This window comes from Pristis pectinata, chromosome 27, assembly GCF_009764475.1.
Source record: "Pristis pectinata isolate sPriPec2 chromosome 27, sPriPec2.1.pri, whole genome shotgun sequence".
Taxonomy (NCBI): Eukaryota; Metazoa; Chordata; class Chondrichthyes; order Rhinopristiformes; family Pristidae; genus Pristis; species Pristis pectinata.
Genome location: NC_067431.1, coordinates 15695181 through 15715500, shown reverse-complemented (window position 1 = coordinate 15715500; position 20320 = coordinate 15695181). Strand labels below are relative to the sequence as shown.

The following is a 20320-nucleotide window of genomic DNA, read 5'->3' as shown; positions in this document are numbered from 1 at the left end:
TTTTCATTGGTATTCACAAAGGAAACAGACTTTGTAGTTGGAGAATTTAGTGAAGGCGTAGGTGAAAGTCTAGTGCAGGTGTCCATAAATAAAGAGGAGGTACTGGATGAATCAGTGGGCTTAAAGGTTGATAAATCCCCTAGAATGGTGTGGGATTTATCCCAAGGTGCTGCAGGAGGCAAAGGAAGTGATTGCTGGGGCTCTGGTTGAGATTTTTAGATCTTTGCTGGACACGTGAGGTATTAGATGACTGAAGGACAGCAAACATGCTCTTCCTTTTCAAGAAAGGCAGCAGGGAAATGCCTGGTAACTATAGAAGTAGAAGCCTAACATCAGTGGTAGGGAAGATACTCGAAAATGTTCTTGTGTGGATGGGTTGGGCCGAATGGCCTGTTTCCATGCTGTAGGATTAATGATTACTTGGAAAGGAAGGGACTAACCAAAGACAGCCAACAGGTCTGTCAAGGGCAGATCCTGTCTGACTAATTTGATTGAATTCTTTGAAGAGATAAGAAAGTTTATCGATGAGGGCAGGGCAGTAGATGTGATTTACATGGACTTTACTAAGGGCTATGACAAGGTCCCATATGGGAGACTGGTTCAAAAGGTTAGGGCCCATGGGATCCAGGGCAAGTTGGCAAACTGGATACAAAATTGGCTTGGCAATAGGAGACGGAAGGTGATGGTAGATGGTTGTTTTTGTGATTAGATGCCTGTGACTAGTAGTGCCCCACAATGATTGGTGCTGGAACACTTGCTGTTTGTAAGCAATATACATGAATAACTTGGATGTGGATGTGGAAGACGTGATCAGTAAGTTTCCAGATGACATGAAGACTGGCAGAGTTGTTGTGAGTGTGGAAGATAGTCTTAGGCTGCAGACAGAGGTGTGTTGGTGAAATGGCAGATGGAGTTTAATTCAGAAAAAGTGGGTTGATGCGTTTTGGGAGTACTAATGAGGCAAGAACATATACCATGCATGGTAGGATCTTAGGGAGTACTGAGGAACAGAGGGACCTTGGAATACAAATCCATAGATCCTTGAAGGTGGCAATGCAGGAAGATAAAGTGGTTAAGAAGTCATATGGGATACCGGTCTTCATTAGTCGGGGCACTGAATACAGAAGTAGGGAGCTTACTCTCCAACTTTACAAAACCTTGGTCAGACCTTAGCTGGTGTACCATGTGCAGTCCTGGTCACCATGCTCTAGGAAGGATGTGGTGGCACTGGAGATGGTGCAGAGGAGATTCACCATAATGTTGCCTGTATTGGAGCAGTTCAGTTATGAGGAGAAATTTTAGAAACTACGTCTGTTTCCCCTGGAGTGGAGAAGGATAAGAGAGGTCATGATTGAGGTGTATAAAATTATGATGGGTATAGATGGGGTAGACCACAGGAAAATTTTCCCCATATCAGAGATAGATAAAACTAGAGGACATATGGTAAGGTGAGGGGGGGGGGGTGGAGATTTAGAAGGGATATGAAGGGGACTTTCTTCACCCAGAGAGTAGTAAGTACCTGGAATGCACTGCCTAAGGGAGTGGTTGAAGCTGACAGCATTTAAGAAGTGTCTAGATGAGGACTTGAATTGGCTAGGCATAGAGGCTATGGACCAAGTGCTGGGAGATGGGATTAGTATGAAAGGATGCCCATTGGTCAGTGTGGATGGGTTGGGCCGAATGGCCTGTTTCCATGCTGTATGATTCTATGACTCTAGCATTAAGGGTCATTGTTGTGGGTCTGGAAACACTGACAGGCCAAGTTGGAAAGACTGCCTTACCCAAGGAACATTAGCACACTAGATAACTTCCCATTGCGAGACTGTCAGCTTCATGGTCACCATGCGAAACTATCTTTTAAATTTCAGATTACTAAATTACGTTCTCAGTTCACTTGACAGCTGCTGCATTGCTGGTCCAGCAACATAAGCACTATGTTACTGTATCCCTAATGAATGCACATCACAGCACCAATAATTCCGAGCTAAACAGATATTAAGAAGGGAAAAAAGAGCAAACTTGCAGTGGCTGGTTATAAAGGAAGATGCTTGTGGTTGCTAGTGACCAATCTTCATAGCCCAGAACATTAATGCAGGATCTCCTCAGTGCTATGTCATCTTCAGCTGCTTCAGCAAAGATCTCTCCTCCATCACAAGGTGAGGAATGGGGTTATTTACTAATGGTACTGTGGTGATTGGCTCCACATATGTCACTTCCAACAATGAAACAGCCAACCTATAATAAGACTGGGGCTCTGCAGGATAGGTAACATATATGCTATTCAATTGTCGGGGTTGTTCAAATTTCCCCAGTGTTTGCCTTGGCTGGTGTTATTGGCTAAGCCATATGATGAGGTCAACTTGATATATCCAGGTTTCTCTTCGCTAATCGCCTCAGAAGTCATGTATAACAGGCAGTTGATGAGATTAGGATTAGACTTTACTGGATTTACTGCTGATGGTATTTAAAAAAAAGCATTATGGAACATCTACATTCCAAATCTTACACAGATAACAGGACCTTCTTTGCCAATTGCTGAGTTGAATTAATATTTCAGGGCATGGAATGGAAAGATTAATACCAGCAGTTGTGGTCACATTTTTCTCATCGGTGATATCATTTAACTTGTTGCAGGTGTTGAATTTTACTTAATAACATTTCTGTGTGGGCTGCACAAATGGAGACTTTAGACTATACCATGTCGAATTACATCATCAAATCATACATCAGACTGAGGACTGTTCAACAGCCTCATCACATGCAGAGGCACACATTCATAATCTATATGCTAAAAGTGTTGTCAATTTGGTTTAATTAACAATTAAATTCTTTTAGGTTTCATGTACAGTCATATAATATTTTATAACTTACATGAAATTAAATTCTATTCAGTACTAATTATGATTAACACCTTGCAGGCAGAAAGAACATTTCAGAGGCTGTAAACCTATAACTAGAACATAAAAATGTAAAATTTGTAAGTTTATATATCTATGTGGGTGTCATGTTTCATAGGTAGCAAATAAAGAAATAGACTTGCTCCTCCATATTCGACAATCACTGGAAACCTGGAGTAATGAATTTGCCTTTGGGACATGTCTTTGTTTCTATTTGTTTCAATTAATAGCAGTGGCCCCTGGCCAGACAAGGAGGTTGTGCTGGTAAGCTACAAGGCATTAGATGGCTAAGCTTTAACACTAATTGTGATCATACTAAGCTTTTCCCCTAAATATTCTACACGCTAAATTTCTGAAGTAGATAGGGAACGTATATGTGGGAGAAAATGAAATCATTCCATTTTCAACAAACAGGAAATCTATCTGATGGATTTCATTGTGGCTTAGTTTAGAAAAGGACTCCATATTTGTCTTGCACAGATTATGGAAACTTAAATAAATTTACACTAGCCATATATTATTCGGTGTGTAGGATTCAAAATCAACCTCCTCTAAGAGTGTTCACAGAAGCTACAGAGGAATCCAGAATGAGGATAAAATGGGTGACTGAGGAGGGACTGTTTCCTACTCCCTTCCCTGCTGCCCTCCAATTTTCCTGCTGTTGGACTGGGTGGCAGGTGAGGCTGATGCCAGACTGAGGGATTGAGCTTGAGATGTCAAGGGAAAGCAGCATTTCTTCCACTCTTGCTGAGTAGATTGGCAGCCACTGCGAGAGATGGAACTCTCGTGGTGAGTATGAAAACCTCCTTCATGGAATCTCCAGCCCAGGACTCTGCGGGTCACCTTTAACAACTACTCTCCCCACTCTCCTCCCTCATCCCATTCTGCTCCACTTAACCCCCTCCCCCCCCCCCCCCCCCCCCCCCCCACTCACCATCCTCCCTGACTCCTTGTTACTGCCAGGCTGTCTGACAAGCTCCTCTCTATCACTCCTGCAGCTCCCCTTGAACCACCCAAACTATCACACCTACTCTGTCCTTTGCTCATTGGCCCTCAACTGGAGGTGCATTGGTCCTGTTTAGATGGGGCCTGGGAGATTAAAACCCATGGCCCTAAAACTTAGACCAATCAGCACGTTTCACAGTCAGCCCAACAAACACCACCTCCACCCCTTCTTACTGCTGAGGTGAGAGGAGATCAGACCAGCTGAGGTACCTACTAGTTTCTGCCGTTTCATATTCACTGTCCCGTAGCAGCTCAAACAGGTCAATCTCCAGCCGTGCCCTTTCAGACGGATCCACCATGCTATTGATGTGGCTTTTTGCAAGACTAATGGCGAGTCTTTCTCCTCTGTTGCACTCCATTGGATCATCCAGAATTGCAGCTGCAACACACAAATTCACAAACTGATCTCAGTGGCCCACCTTCCATCCCACCAGAAAAAGACCATTATACCACATTATTGTTCAGGATGGAGGAGTGGGAATGGGGGCGGCAGAGAGAAGGGAAGGGGGATGGGAAGAGAGGGGATGAGGGGAGAGGAGAATGAGGGTGAACGGGCGAGGGAAGCATTCCTGTTCCTGTAGCTATGTTCATTTTTTTTCTGGAGAAGCTTGCTATTAATGTAGAAAAGGAAGTAAAAACAGGAAGCACAATTTAACACAAAGGGTAGTGAAGTGTTAACTCTCTCCTCAAAATGGCTATGAATGCTGAAGCTTTCAGGACAGAGACTGAGTGATATTTATTGGGTGAAGGTATAAAGGGACAGAACTAATGTGGGTAAATGATGTTCAGGCACAGCTGAGCCCTGAACCATTTGAACATAGAACATGGCCCTTCAGTCCACGAGCATGAAGCCAAATTAAACTTATTCTTTATGCCTGGACATGATCCATATCCCTCCATTCCCTTCATATTAATGTGCCTATCTAAAAACCTCTTAAATGCCACTATCCTATCTGCTTCCACTACTACCCTTGCTATCCCGTTCTAGGCGCCTACCACTCTCTGTGTAAAAGACTCGCCCTGCACATCCCCTTTAAACTTTCCCCAACAATTGAAAAGGAGATTAGCCCAAATGGCTCAATGGCTTCCTCATAATGATGTACACACAGGAGAGGATGATTCTCCCATTTCAGCAGCCAATGACCCTGAGCATAGCTGTCAAAGTTATGGGAGCACGTGAAACTTCCTATCACATCAAGGTGCTGTCCTAGTAAATGGGACACACATCAGAGAGAATATATCATATTAATGCTTGGTCCTACACATTTAATGCCATTATGATGGATAGTTTTCAATCAATCCTCTACCAAACCTTCCTGTTGATGGATATGGTTCTATAAGCTTTCACACTATATTGGGCTTTTAATCAGTGTGGAGAATTTTGACTAGTGACTCAGAAGACCTGTTGATAGCAGCTAAAGATGAAGGGACAGTCTTTGCTATCTCCCCGGGAGAGACAAAAGGAATTGTGAAGAGAGTCAGAGCTATGTTGTGAGGAAGAGAGGGGAAAGAGATAAGAAAAAAATAACAAAAAAAGGAAAACTAAGTGTGTGTGACAGGGGGAGGGGGGGGTAAGAGAGAGAGAGAGAGAGAGAGGGGGAGAGAGAGGGAGAGGTAGGAAAAGATTTTGGAAAAGAAATAGGTTGAAACATTAAAAAAAGAAAGCTTGATTGGTGAATGAAGGAAAAAAGGCAGAGAAAGCTAGAAAAAGGGGAAACAGACAAAGAGCTAGGCAGTAAATGTCTCCTGTTACTGATTCTATCTATCTGACACCAAGGAAAATTCATCCATCACCGCTGTGGTCACTGACCTACACTGGCTCCCAGTCAATCTAGGTTTTTAGGGTTCTTATCATCATATTTATATCCCTTTCCCATACTTCTCCCATCTCTGTAATCTCTTCCAGCCCTACAACCCGCCAAGATTTATGAATGCCTCCAATTCTAGGCTCTTGCATGAACTGGAAACGGAAATGGAGACCAGTCCTGATGAAGGGTCTCAGCCCAAAACATTGAACGTTCATTTCCCTCCATAGATGCTGCCTGACCTGCTGAGTTCCTCCAGAATTTTACTTGTGTGTTGCTCTTGCATGGACCCCCTTCTTTACTCCATCATTGCCTTCATCCAACTGGTCTAGAATTCCTTTCCCAGACTTTTCCACCTCTCCATCTTTTCTTTCAGGTTACCTCTCAAAATCTAGCCATTTTTCATCATTGTCCTAATGGCCTTGATGTTACTTCCTCTGATGGTGAGGGGGGGGGGGGGCGGTGGGGTCAGTGGGGATCTGGACTCTAAAAAACATTAGATGTGACATTAAAGGAATGTCATTGTAATGATATCAGGGGCAAAAGGGTCAATCTATGGGAAGAGATCCCGTAGACTAGCTTTGTATTCCGTTGCATACTGAAGCTTAAAGTCATAATTCTTTAGGATCATTAAAAGAATTGATAAGGGGATACAGAGAGAAACTGTATACCCTGGAGAGGCATCCTGAACAAGGAGGCATAACCATAAAATTATGATTGACCATTCAAGGGCAATGTCAAGAACAACTTTGTTGTGTAATGGAAACCTGGAACTTTCTCTCCCAAAGTCTGTTAAGACTGGAGGTTGATTCAAAATTTTAGAGTGGGATTATTAGATGTTTGTCAGACAAAGATAGTAAGGAACAAAGTACCGAGGCAGGTAGATGGATGCATGCTGTAGGTCAGACATTGGATGGTAGACCAGGCTTCAGGAGCTAATCCTGGTCCTATGTCCTTCTGAAATATGATCAGATCCTAAAGGTAGAAAAAGCTAAAAGGGAAGGGTTTCTTTCCTTTCCCTTGTCAGACAACAGTGCAAGGCTGCAGAGGTGTAGGGGTAGAAGAGTGAAGGGATGGAAGTTGGCGGATTGCAGAAGAGATCTTTAGATCTTGCAAGAACTCAGCACTCCCTTTCCTAAAAGCAAGATCCCAACAATGTAGTCCTGAAGCAAATCCCTCCACCCACACTGTGTCAACAGAGCCAAATCATTTCACAGTATATCCACTAATTTCTTGCTGAGTTAAATAAGACTCAGGAATTAAGATAGTCTGGTGTCATTTCTGGAGAAGGGGGTGGATTTCCAGGTGACTTAATTAGCCCTCCTCTCTTATCCTTTCCAGAGTTAAGATCGACACAGTAACAAGAAAGGCACTGCGCAACACACACCAGTTCTGGGCCATTCAATACAATTTCCATTTGCAACTTTCCAAAAACCTGGAACAATTAATATTTTCTTTCACAAAGCTCCAAAATAAGAAAGATTGTGAGGGATCATACCTACCCATTCGGACTGAATGTGGGAATTCAGAGCTTTTCCTTAAAGATAAAAAGACCAGCAATATCAAGAAGTGCAGCATTTTCTGTCCTTCCACATGGAGATTGTTACTTGCTCTGGCCGGATCCCAGCCACCTGGGACAGAGAAGAAATGAAGCTTTGAAGAAAATAAAACAAACCGTCTTTACTGGCTCACTTTCCTTTACACCTTCGGCTGATGGTAGTGCATCATGTTTCAGGCGTACTGGCAGTTACTTTCTACCTCAGCAATGACAAAATGACTCTTGCAACATCACAGGAGAGCATAATCTGGTCCCTGCTTTCTTACGTTAACAGGTCCAGCAATATCAGGGAGAATCTAAAAGGAATATTTGGCCAATGCCCAATTTAAATTTTTTTAAATCAATTATTTCCATAAAAAACAAACTGGGAATGATTTAAGTGTTGTGTTTTAAAACAAAGTGCATTTACAGGAGGTATAAAAGGTTATAGAGATTTATAGGGAATATGGCATAGAAACGGCCCCTTTGGGCCAACGTCCATGCCACTACCAACCATCCACGTATACTAATCCTACACTAATTCTTTTTTATTCTCCCCACATTCTCATCAACTAAGCCCAGGTTGTACCACTCATCTACAGACTAGAGACAATTTACAGCGGCCAATTAACCTGCTAACGTGCTCATCTTTGGGATGCGGGAGGTAATCGGACCATCAAGGGGAAACCCACATGGTCACAGGGAGAATGTGCAAACTCCACACAGACAGCACCCGAGGTCAGGATTGAACCCGGATCTCTGGCGCTCTGTGGCTGTGGCTCTTCTAACTGCACTACTGTGCCACCGACTGGGTTGCTAGGGTGTTGTGTCAGCCAGATAATTACACTGTTTTCCAGCAACAACCAGGTGACATTAGAAGCACAACATTGCAGACATTGGAGATCTGAAATGAAAACAGAAAATGCTGGATATACTCAGCAGGTCAGGCAGCATCACGGCGAGAGTAATAGAGTTAACATTTCAGGTCGATGACCGGTCATGAAATATGGAAGAGTATGAACACAATTGCATTTTAAGTTTGGGAAAGGGGTGAAGAGAACAAAGGAATTATTTTGCAATGGTGGGAGACCAAGATTGTTCTGCTATCACAATACTTCTGGAGCTGTCCAGTTAAAAGAATTAAGGCAGTTAAAAAGAAAAACCAAATAAACGAACATACTGAAACTGTGAGGTACAGAACAGAGGAGTTGCTGGAAATCAAAAGGGAATGCTAGAAATACCCAGCAAATCAGGAGGAGGGAGAAGAGCTGAGTTAATGTTACAGGTGGATGACTTACATTAGATCAGGTCTGTTCTGAAGCAAACAGGAAAGTCTGGTTATCTGATGTTATTGAAATCAATATCAAGTTCCGAGATGGCAATCTGCTCAGGCAGGAGATATGGTGCTGTCCTTCAAGTGTATGATGGGCTGTATTGAACGAAGAGCAGGAGGCTTGTACCCAGCTCTTTGTATGCTGACTTGCTGATTGAAAAGTCAAGTAGTGCCAAAATTCACACAAAGGATTGTTTGAAACCTATAAAAACAAAACATTTCAGATGCTCAAAATCTGAAATAAAATCAAAAACGGTGCGGGAAATACCCAACAGCTCAGGGCAGCATCGAAGGAGAAAAGAAAAGTGTTAACATTTCAGGTCAATGATTCACTGAAGTTCTTTTTTCAGTCACTGGTAAATTGGTTTATTTATTGTCACATGTACTGAGGTACAGTGTAAAACTTTGTTTTATATGCCGTCCATACAGATCATTTCATTACAACAGTGCATTGAAGTGGTACAAGGGAAAACAAAAACAGAATGCAGAATAAAGTGTTACAGTTACAGACAAAGTGCAGTGCAGGCAGGCAATAAAGGACAAGGCCAAGACGAGGTGGACTGTGAGGTCAAGAGTCTATCTTATCATACTAGGGGACCATTCAATAGTCTTATAACAGTGGGATAGAAGCTGTCCTTGAGCCTGGTGCTTTGCGCTTTCAGGCTTTTGTATCTTCAGGCTGATGGGAGAGTGGAGAAGAGAGAATGTCCAGGGTGGGTGTGGTCTTTGATTATGCTGGCTGCTTTACCGAGGCAGTGAGAAGTGTAGACACGAGTCCATGGAGGGGAGGCTGGTTTCTGTGATTTGCTGAGCTGTGTCCACAACTCTCTGCAATTTCTTGTAGTCTCAGGCAGAGCAGTTGCCATACCAAGCCATGATGCGTCTGGATAGGATAGTTTCTATGGTGCATCGATAACAATTGGTGAGGGTCAAAAGGGACATGCCAGATTTCTTCAGCCTCCTGAGGAAGTAGAGGCGCTGGTGTGCTTTCTTGGCTGTGGCATCTACGTGGTTGGACCAGGACAGGCTGTTGGTGATGTTCACTCCTAGGAACATCAAGCTTTCAATCCTCTCGACCTCAGCACCGTTGGTACACCGCCCCCTTCCTGAAGTCAATGACCAGCTCTTTTGTCTTGTTGACATTGAGGGAAAGGTTGTTGTCATGACACTGCTCCACCTTCTCCTTCCTGTACTCCAATTCATCGTTATTTGAGATTCGGCCCACGACGGTGGCGTCATCTGCAAACTTGTAGATGGAGTTAGAGCAGAATCTGCCTACACAGTCGTGAGTGTATAAGGAGTAGGGGGCTGAGGATGCAGCCTTGTGGGGCACCTGTGTTGAGGATAATTGTGGCAGAGGTGCTGCTGCCTGTTCCTTACCGATTGCAGTCTGTTGGTCAGCAAGTCAAGGATCCAATTGCAAAGGGAGGTGTTGAGTGCTAGGTCTAGGAGATTGGAGATGAGTTTGCTTGAAATTATAGTATTGAAGGCAAGGCTGTAGTCAATAAACAATAGTCTGAAGTAGGTGTCTTTACTATCCAGATGGTCCAGAGGTGAGTGTAAGGCCAGGGAGATGGCGTCCGCTGTGGACCCATTTTGGAGGTAGGTGAATTGCAATGGGTTGAGGTTGTCTGGGAGGCTGGAGATGATGCGTGCCATGACCAGCCTCTCGAAGCACTTCATGACGGTGGATGTCAGAGCCACCGGGTGGTAGTCATTAAGGCACATTATTTTTCTTAGGTACCAGGATGATAGTGGTCTTCTTAAAGCAAGTGGGAACCTCAGACTGAAGTAGGGAGAGGTTAAAAATATCTGCAAATACCCCCGCCACCTGATCTGCACAGGATCTGAGGATACGGCTGGGAACACCATCCGGGCCAGGTGCTTTCCGTGGGTTCACTGTCTGGAAGACTAATCTGATGTCTGCAATGGTGACTGAGGGTACAGGTGCACTGGAGGCTGTCGGGGTGGGTGGTGACATTCCAATCCCCTTCTGTTCCAAATGTGCACGGAATGCATTAAGCTCATCAGGAAGGGATGCGTTGTTGTTGGCGATGCTGTCCGACTTCATTTTGTAGCCCATTATAGCACGTACGCCCTGCCACAACTGGCAGCTGATCTGGGACTCGATTGTGGACTGGTATTGTCTCTTGGCATCCCTGATAGCTTCACGATAGCTTTACATTGGAATCCTGAAGGAGTACCAACTACCATAAACACAGGAATGAAGATGTGTTGCCCTCCATTGCCTGAGTAGATGTCACTGAACCTTGAAAGAGTGAGGCGGACCTGAAATTTATTCTGTGTCTTGGTGGAGAGGCTGGCACGACTCATGCCTCCACAGCAACTTACCCTCTTGGGCCATGACCTTGGGAAAGAGCTGGGTGGGATGGAGGGAGTGGTAAAGTCAATAGGAGAATGGATGATTGCATTCAGCTGTGGCTGGGAGAAATGCTTTGGAGTCAGGAGGTGTCCTGTTAAAGGGGAGTTGCATAGAGAATTGTCAGAGAACTCACCATGATTTATTCTGTGATTTTGTCACCCCTTTGATGTCTCAACTGGACCCAGTGAAACTCAGACTGGTACTCACTCTAGTCCACAGCAGGCCAATTTATGCAGTCTAATTATCTTCCAGGAACACTGGTGTGACATGATCTGCCAGATATCCTGCTCAGGTCACAAGGTTACACCCTGAGAGGAGCCTACTGCATCATTAGGACCTGCAGAGTGTGCACACTCTACTGGTCTCTGCCACCCATGGCTATCTGTCCCTGCACCTGTCGTTATGAATAACTATATGGGTGAGCTGACATCTGGGATAAGTGATATTTGCACTGACCTTTCAAGCAGCGTTTATTCTAGCCTCTAATCATTTAGAATTAATTTAAAACATAGAAACAAAATTTTACCCCTTTAGGTTAGAAGTACACAGTGGGACCATTGGGTCCACAAGACTAACGGAGATGCTGGTCTTCAACCAGAGCCACCTTTGGAAATATTGCCCTTTGTGTTCACTTCCTGCTTGCTGGTCCTCTCCCTCTTTGTGCAGTTACAAAATATGCAAGGACAATGATGTGTGTACTAATTTCCACAGCAAATCTCTTCTGTGGCATCATATTAAATATCTTCTGAAAAAATGCAACATCCATTGCACTCCCCTTGCCAACACAGCTTTACTTAAAAAAATGCAATTAAGTAACTCGTGCATGAACCATCTTTAAAAATCCACGACGACTGTTCAAAGTTAACCCATTGCATTCCTGCTGGAGTTTGGCAGTCAGACATATCTACCAAAGATTTGTTCTGGCATTCACCCATCCTAAATCTGTAATAAACTTAAGAAACTTACAGAAATACGGAAAATGCTGGGGGTAGAGGGGACCAGAATTACTACAGCATTCTAACTGCAGATGGATCATTTAAAAAAAATTGACATGCAGCTACTATCACTCTCCCAACTGAAAGCAAGTGCACCGTCATCCAATACCTTCACAATGCTGCTGAGCAGTCTGCTTTATGCAGGCCCATTGGAGATCAGGAGCAGAAAGGGCAGAACTCTCATCTATTTTGGTGGGTGATATCACCTTGCCTGTCATAACTGCAGAAACTAGCTTTGATCATGGAGAAACTGGCTTATAAATCAATTCCTTTCCCTTTAATTAATGGTGGTAATGATAGCTTCCATAAAATGAGGACAGCATTGGATATCCCCGAGTTCATCCAAAGTACTTCGTAGCCCACTAGGATGTTTTTGGACAGACAATAAATGCTAGCCCTGTAAACACAGCTTTAAAATGTACAGCACAAAATCAGGCCATTCAGCCCAACTGGTCAATTTTCCAACTTCTTGTAGGAAGTCACATATAAACAGCGCATTAATGACATAAAGAGGTCCATGGGTCACAGGGCACTGAACTGTTTTCAGGTGTCCAAAAGGCAACATGGATTCACATAAATCTCCAGTGCTCCTGGAAAACCAGCAGACCTGTGCTTCCTAACCACACTGATGTAAGCTGGTCACTTGGGACAATTCATTCAGTAGTGAGATCCTCGATGCAAAATGCACATATGACTCAGCAAGCAATCATGAGCAGCAATGCATAAAATCCGATCACCGTGGTCCCTCTGACAGCAGTGACAGAGCCATATGTTGCTTGCTCATCTACTTCTTTGATGGTCTAACCACATCACAGCTACCTAAGCCATCACTTTTCAATTAGACTAAGGTAATTATGCTCAATTCACTCTGCCGTATCACGGGTGCATTGATGGAACCTTATGTTGCATCTTGACATCCCATCCAGCAGACATCACATCCTTATCTCGTTTCTCCTGGAGTTTTTCTTCTAAAATTACTTAATCCTATAAAGTGCCTTGGGATGTTTTACTATATTAAAATAACTGCAGGTTGTTGCTGTTGTTGAATCAATTACTCATTGGAGACGAAGCAATCTATGTTGAAGCTCAGCAATCAGCAGTCAGCCCTACTCTGCTGCAGTGCTGTATTGATGTAAGTTGAGGAATATAGTGCTTCCTAGAAGTTTGTCCCCATCAGTAGCATTAAACGTACTATATGGTGGTGTCAGCACATTGTACATTGCCTCCAAAACTCATTCTACTGACATTAATGGATAAATTTCAGAGGCTGAGCAACACTGATGCTGTGAGTGTTTAGTGTTCACACTAAGGATTGAATCTTTTGGCATTTATGTGCAGCGAGCCTTGGAAAATGGAGTAAATTTACTTTCTGTTATCTTGTAATATGGCAACTTCACTCTCTGTAATGACCTCAACAAGTCTAATTTATAGACAGTGAAAGGACATTGACAACTCACTGTCTTTATTCAATAATGCAACTCTTTGTAACTATAAGGTATTGTGTGTTCTTCAGTACTACTCATCTTTGTATCCCGATGCTTTGAATGAAGGAGGCTGAGAGGTGACCATATAGAGGTTTATAAAATAATAAGGGGCACAGATAAGGTGAACGGGCACAGTCTTTCTCCCCCAGAGTATGGGAATCTAAAGCTGGAGGGCACAGGTTTACGGTGAAAGGGCAAAGATTTAAAGGGGAGCAGAGGGGCAGGTTTTTCCACACAGAGGGTGATGGGTATACGGAACGAGCTGCCAGAGGAAGTGGTGGAGGTGGGTACAATTACAATGTTTAAAAGACATTTGGACAGGTTTATGGATGGGAAAGATTTAAAGGGACATGGGCCCAATGCAGGCAAATGGGACTAACTCAGAAAGGCACCCTGGTTGGCATGGACAAGTTGGGCCAAAGGGCCATACAATATGGAAATATTGTACAACTCTATGACTGTCTAAAGCACATGCAGATTGTTAACAGAAACACTTGTTTACAGGCTAACACTTGCTCCCCTATAACTAGAATTTTTAAAAATAGTGTACTTCCTCAACAAAGTTTCTTCAGAGGTTAATTACTGTCAATCAAATAAGGAATCATCCTTATCGCTGAGACATTGACAAAACATTACTAGTGATCCGTGTAAGCTTTAAAAAGTTTAAATCAAAAAAGGTATAAATTTTCCATGACAAGTTGCCTCAGAAGTAAAACTTCAAAAATCCCCTGTATATAATCTATAATCTCACAATTTTGGACAATATTTAAAGGTATGAGATTCCAATAATTTGCTTTCAGTCAAGTTGCATTATGCATTTTTTATAGAAAGGAATATTGAGTTTTTTTTATGTATTAGCCATCTTCTTTGGTATGTGGAGAACAACTTTGAACTCTGCACATGACACAAGAGCTGGCAAAGGAGTACACTGCAAGGAGAACACTTGTGACTTCACAAGCATGTAGATAATCAGGTGAAATGGGCAGATGCAATTTCAGAGAGATTGATTTCAGACATAGTGCAATTTAGATTATCCCACTGTGCAGCTATGTTGAAGAGGATGGAGGAGTATGGGTGCACATTGACAAACCTTTGAAGGTATGAGGGCAAGCTAATAAGATGGCTTAAAAAACAGATGAGATACCTGGCTTTTTAAATAGCTGCACTGAACAGAAACACAGGAAATCATGCTAAGTGTTCACAAATCACTGATTATAACCTAGATGGAGTACTGTGTGCAGTGCACACTTTAAGTTATCAAGCCAAGCCTCTGCTGAGTTATACAAGGTTGATACTGGGAATAAGGGACTTTATTTACAGTATGTGGAGAGATTGTACCTGGACTTGCTCTACTTAGAGCAGAGACAATTAAAAAGGGACGCATTTAGCTGCACATTGTAAGAGCATTTATAAAGAGGAAGAAATTGATCGCTTTGATGTGATCAGTAGTCAAGAGGTCATAGAAAATAACTGGAAATATCAACCATGTCTCAGTTGGTAGCACTCTCATCTCGAGTTGCAAAGGAGTGGGTTCAAGGTAGAGATGAGAGTTCCAGACAGATGAACACAAGTATGCTGGCAGAGACTCCAGTGCAATACTGAAGGAGTGCTACATTGTTAGAAGTGCAATCATTTTGACAAACCATTACACAGTCAGTGGGTACAACAAATCCCTCAATACTATTTTGAATATCAGGACAGTCCCGAGTGATAATTATTCCTCAATCAACATTTAAAAAACAGATTACCTGAACACTATTAAATTATCTCATGTGTAATCTTGCCATGCACAAATTGACTGCTGCACTTCCCATATCACAACAATGGCTGCACTTCAGAAATATCTCCACATCTGTAAAAGCTCTTTGGGACATCATCTTGGAGAAGTAAAACGTGTCACAAAAATACAAACCTTTCTTTCCTGTCTTCTCGTTTTCTATCTTGTTTTTGAGAAGATGATAATATTCTAACTGAAAGAATGGTGGAAGCAGATTTCACTGGGGTAGATTCATAGAGTCATACAGCACAGAAATGGGACACCATGTCCATGCTGCTCTTTATGCCCTTAGAATGACAAATGGACATATATTTAACTGGGACTAATTTTCCAGGTTATTGGGTAAAGCCTGGATCATAGTTTTTTTTCCACCAAAAGGCTGGCACAGACTCAAGAGGCCAAATTTGTAAGATTCTATGGTTCTATAATAAATATTCTGTCAATTTGATCTGCTTCTAATCAGCTACAATCAATTTCTTGAAAAAATGGTACTAATTAAACTGGCATCATTAATCAAATTAATATGAATGGTCTTGATAGTATGTATAGAATAAAATCATGCTAGAAAATGAAGACTAAATAAAACACTACATTCTAGTGGGCTAGAACGAACATTATAACAACGAGACCTGTATTCTGACCTACTTTCCAATTTCAGATGGACGCGAAGCAAATTATTGACAGAGTTAAGCAGTCACTGATAAAGCAACTGAAGATGACTCAACCAAGGATACTGTCTGTAGGAACTCTCATGACAATGATCTGTGGCTGCAACAAGTGACCTTCACATTCCTTTGTGTCCAGAAATTGGCAATTTTCCTTCTTAATCTCTTATAGCCTCTCTTTGACAATGAACCCTTGTCTGCTGAATCACATCTTAATCCCAAGGACACTTCACCTCTTACAGCCATTTCTGCATCAAGACTGTGATGAGTGGTTCCAAGTTGGTGCTAGTGAGCAGGTTTCTTGGTAAGTGGTTGCTTCTTGATGGTACTAATGTTTCAAAGTAGTAATGCTACTAACTCCAAATTCCCCACAACTCAAACCCATCCTACACTGATATTCACAGCTGTTCCTTCATCATCACTTGGTCAACCATGAAACTTCTGACCAAACACCATTGGCTGAGCCAAAACATCACAAATACTGCAGCAGTTTAATTAACAGGTTGATAACCATTTACTCACAGGGATCAATTTAACCTATATTCCACTAGCAAATTAAGCTCAAATTGCATGACCTTTTGACTGAATTAATATGGCAAATTGCGAAGAAGTGTACAAGAGATTGTTGAAGAAGTATAAAGGTTAGCAGATGCACTTCAGTGGAAAGAAATGTGAAGAACAACTGCTGTGGAAAAACAAACAATGTTGAGTTACTGAACAGAATGGAAGATCTGTGAAATCTAGGAATTCAGATACATTAATCTTTAATGATTTGAGTATGAGAAAGACCAGCAAAAGAAGGTAAGCTTCATTCTTCGGTTTAAGCATTAAAACACTGAGGTAAGTGAATTTGCACGAAGTATTGGCTTGACTGCAGTTGGAGTATTGTGTATTCTGGATGCCACATTATTCAAAATATACTGGAGACATACAAACAATACAGGAATGATTCAAGAGAATAATAATAGTTCAAGAATCTGCACTCATAAAGGCATTCAATAAATTTTTTTAATATATTATTCACCAGAACATAAAAGGCTAAGGCAGGAATCTAATCAGCTCTTTCAAAATTATGAAAGAGTGATTAGCAAAAGTTCTCGGTTGCCAACTTGTAGTAAAAGGATATTATCAATAAAAAGAATAAAAATGAACTAAAACTAGGTTTCAATAGAAAGGATAATTAGAATTTAGGCCTTACTAATGTGGTATTGAATCAGGAATCTCATAATTTAGAAGAGAACTGGACGTATATCTGCTAAGGGAAAAGGAAAATAGAGAATGGGCAATAAAAATGGATTATGGCAGATAAGTACAGTTGCGGAGCTGGAAACACAGTAAATGCCAGAGGGCAGAACAGTCTTTTCCTTTGCTACAATTTCCAGTGTTATCTATTACTCCTGAATGGAGCATTCCTATAGGACCACCAATACTCAACATTTCCTTCCTCAATTCATTTTCTTTTCTATCTCTTTGCCTTTTCCTCTCCACCAGTGTATGTTTTATTTTTCTTGGCTACAGATCCTATCTTTCCTTCCCCTCTGCCTGTAAATCTAAATGCCATTTCCCGGCCTTGTAACCAACTGGTTCAAGTAAGATCAATGCTAGGTATTCCTTCGCACTTCACCAATCGCAGGATGCACTGCTGCAGAGGAAGCTGTACCAATGTACAACTTATCCCATACAACATAATAAATCAGGAGAGAGTTCAGAGGGGTTGATATAGCATTTCAAAGAACAGTAAATACTTCCCCCTGTTCCAACTAATTAGACCAAAACTGTAATAAACATTCACTTTTTCTCTCAAGATAAAAGTAGAAGGTAAATATATTATTTTATAATACATAAAGTGTAAAACTTGGTGGTGCCTAAACTGCAACTGGACATATTTGTGAAAGTGCCCAAAAGCAGCAACAAAGAGCAAACACATCTAGACAACAAGCAGAAGTAATGTAGAATACACATGGGGAAAACAACAATTTTGGGTCACTGGAGATCAATAGAGTAGCAAACTAGTTTTTGTAACTTTAGACCAGAGTTCATTGTGATCTAAAGGAAGATTCAGTGCACATAAAGGTTTTTTTAAAAAACACTATAACATGGATCTGTGCATTGGTTTAATTTAAAAAAAACACTTTTTCTTGCCATTCATGACTCAGTAACTATAAACGGCTGCAATGTTCATTATTCACAATGACATTTCTATTTTTGATTCAATTGCTAGCACTAATGTAACTCCTGCAAATAATTCTTATCTGCAACAAAGGAAGAACCAACATTAGAAATTGTTGGGTCTCATATTCTAAAGATGGCAGGATCCCGTACAGTTCAGTGTCACACAAGGCAACCTATGACAGATACCAAGGCCACAATGATTTTCAGTGAAGCCATCAGGTGAAACAGGCCCACAACCACCACCCCTTAACTCCAACAGCCCCTCCCCCAACCCCAACAGCTCTTCTCCCTCACCACCTCCATTTCCCCCCTCCGCCAAGGTCTTCATCGTCCTCCCACAAGAACCGTTCAGATATTAAAGCTCCTTTTTATCCCCCAGTCACGATCGACAGTGAAGCATTAATTACACAGCTTTAAACCCTTGTACAAAAAGATAAAGCACATAAACATGCAAAAGTGCGACATGTGCAGATTAAACAAAGTCTGACATTTTAATAACAATGCCATATGTAGCTGAGATGACAACTAATTTGTTTTGGTTAACATGATGGTGGCTCATCGTTCAACTGGCTGCATTGAGGTTATTTGTGGACTAGCCCAGGGTCTGGACCCTTGTCTTTCAGCACGTGTGTGCGCCCCTGAATTAAATCGGGGAGATTGGTGAACGCTAACACTGGGATCTCTAACGGATATGACGGCGAAGTGTGGCTGCAAAATTCATTCAAGTGCTGCCGATTTGTGACTCTTATTGTACCCAGTGAATGCTCAGTCCAGATTACAACCAGCGGAAGGACCATCAACCGGCCAACCAAGCGCACTGTGCAAAAATAAGTGATCTCGGTGTAATTTATCAGTTTAACGGAATGATGCTGCGCGCACTGTCGACTTCCTATTATCAGCGAGGTTTGAAGTACCCGAAAATTGTAAACTGCTGTTCGTTTCGGTTGAAAAATACAAGGATATCTGCAAAGTCCCGGCCTCGCCAGCAGATTCCTTCCAATTAATGCAAAGGTAACCTAGACTGACACAAGTCCCCCAAAAGGCAGCAAGTAACGCGTTCCGCAGTAAGAAACAAATCCACTCACCAATAGTCTCAACAGAACATCGATCCCTTTCAGAAAACTTGGACCAAACGGTTAATGAATGTTGCAAAGAGTTAATAGTAATTCCAATGTTTTCTTCCGCTCTTGCGCCCTGGAATCGGATTGAGGGAAATCAGTCTGTCATCAATACTCTCAAAAATCAAACGCCGAGCCGCAATTTGCACAAAATATTCAACCGGCGGCGACGTTCAAAAATCAGCAAATGTATATATACAGAGTGGAACTGAGGCAAAGGCGAGCGGCTGTAACCCAGGGTTAACATTCTGTCTAAACCGCGCCGAGAGTCAAATTAGGATTCAAGCGGCATAGGCGTCAAAACTAAAGGAAATACTGCCCCTAAAGCCATGCCTGGGAAAGACACGGAGCAGCAAGCGCTGCCTGTCCAATGGACCCCAGCGGAGAGCTATGACACATCACCAAGCGGAAAGGCCATGTTCACATTGAGAGTCACCACACTCACAAAACGCGCGGCGCCGTTAAGGCTGCAGCGAGGGAGGGGTGGGGGAGAGGAGGGGAAGGTGGACTCTGTACATTGTGGTTGGGAGAGAAAACAGTGGTTAAGGAGCAGGGAAGGGAGAAGGTGCGTAGGGAGAGGGAGGGGGAACCGAGGATCGAACTGACTTGGGTCAGGGTTAACAGGTTGGAGGGAACGTGTGAGGATGTACGTCCGCTGACGAGGACGCGCAAGGTGTTTGGAGTAGAAAGTTCTTGTATGCGAACACCGAAGAAAGGATGTGAAGATGATGGTGCCCGTGAGGGGGTTCCAGGGAGGTCGTGGCACTTACAGGGTCTGTTTGGGATGTGTGTGTTGCGGCGGGATCTGGGGACGTGCAGGGACTACGGGGATGGAAGAAGCATGCACAAGGCCGGGATAGTTGGCATGAGGATGTGCGGGGTCCAACAGGTTAGTGATCGAACCGTGGTTGCTGTAAGAGCCAGGAGTCTCCATGCTCAGCACAGAACAGTTGGTGTAAAACACCGTGCACTTGTTATTACTCGGGAGCAGTTGAAGTTTAGGTCACCTGAACTGAGTAAATTGCACAAACTAGTATCTGTGTGAAGAAGTCACATATCTACACAAATCATCATGTAAAAACAGAGAAGGTGCTGTTCTGACATTGCACTGCGGATGGCCAAATGACAGTAGTAATTGTTCTTAATTAA

General features: G+C 42.6%; 1 protein-coding gene across 1 annotated transcript in view; it reads right to left on the bottom strand.

Annotated features, from left to right (window-relative positions):
- grik4 (glutamate receptor, ionotropic, kainate 4) overlaps window positions 1-19299 on the bottom strand; it is a 102227-nt gene extending 82928 nt beyond the window's left edge. The window contains exons 1-3 of the mRNA XM_052040165.1: window positions 19139-19299; window positions 7210-7338; window positions 4117-4281 (exon numbers count right to left, since the gene is read on the bottom strand). Coding sequence (XP_051896125.1) covers window positions 4117-4281; window positions 7210-7285 — 241 coding nt within the window. The 5' untranslated portion in view covers window positions 7286-7338; window positions 19139-19299. The remainder of the gene's footprint in view (window positions 1-4116; window positions 4282-7209; window positions 7339-19138) is intronic.
- Window positions 19300-20320: the final 1021 nt, after the last annotated feature.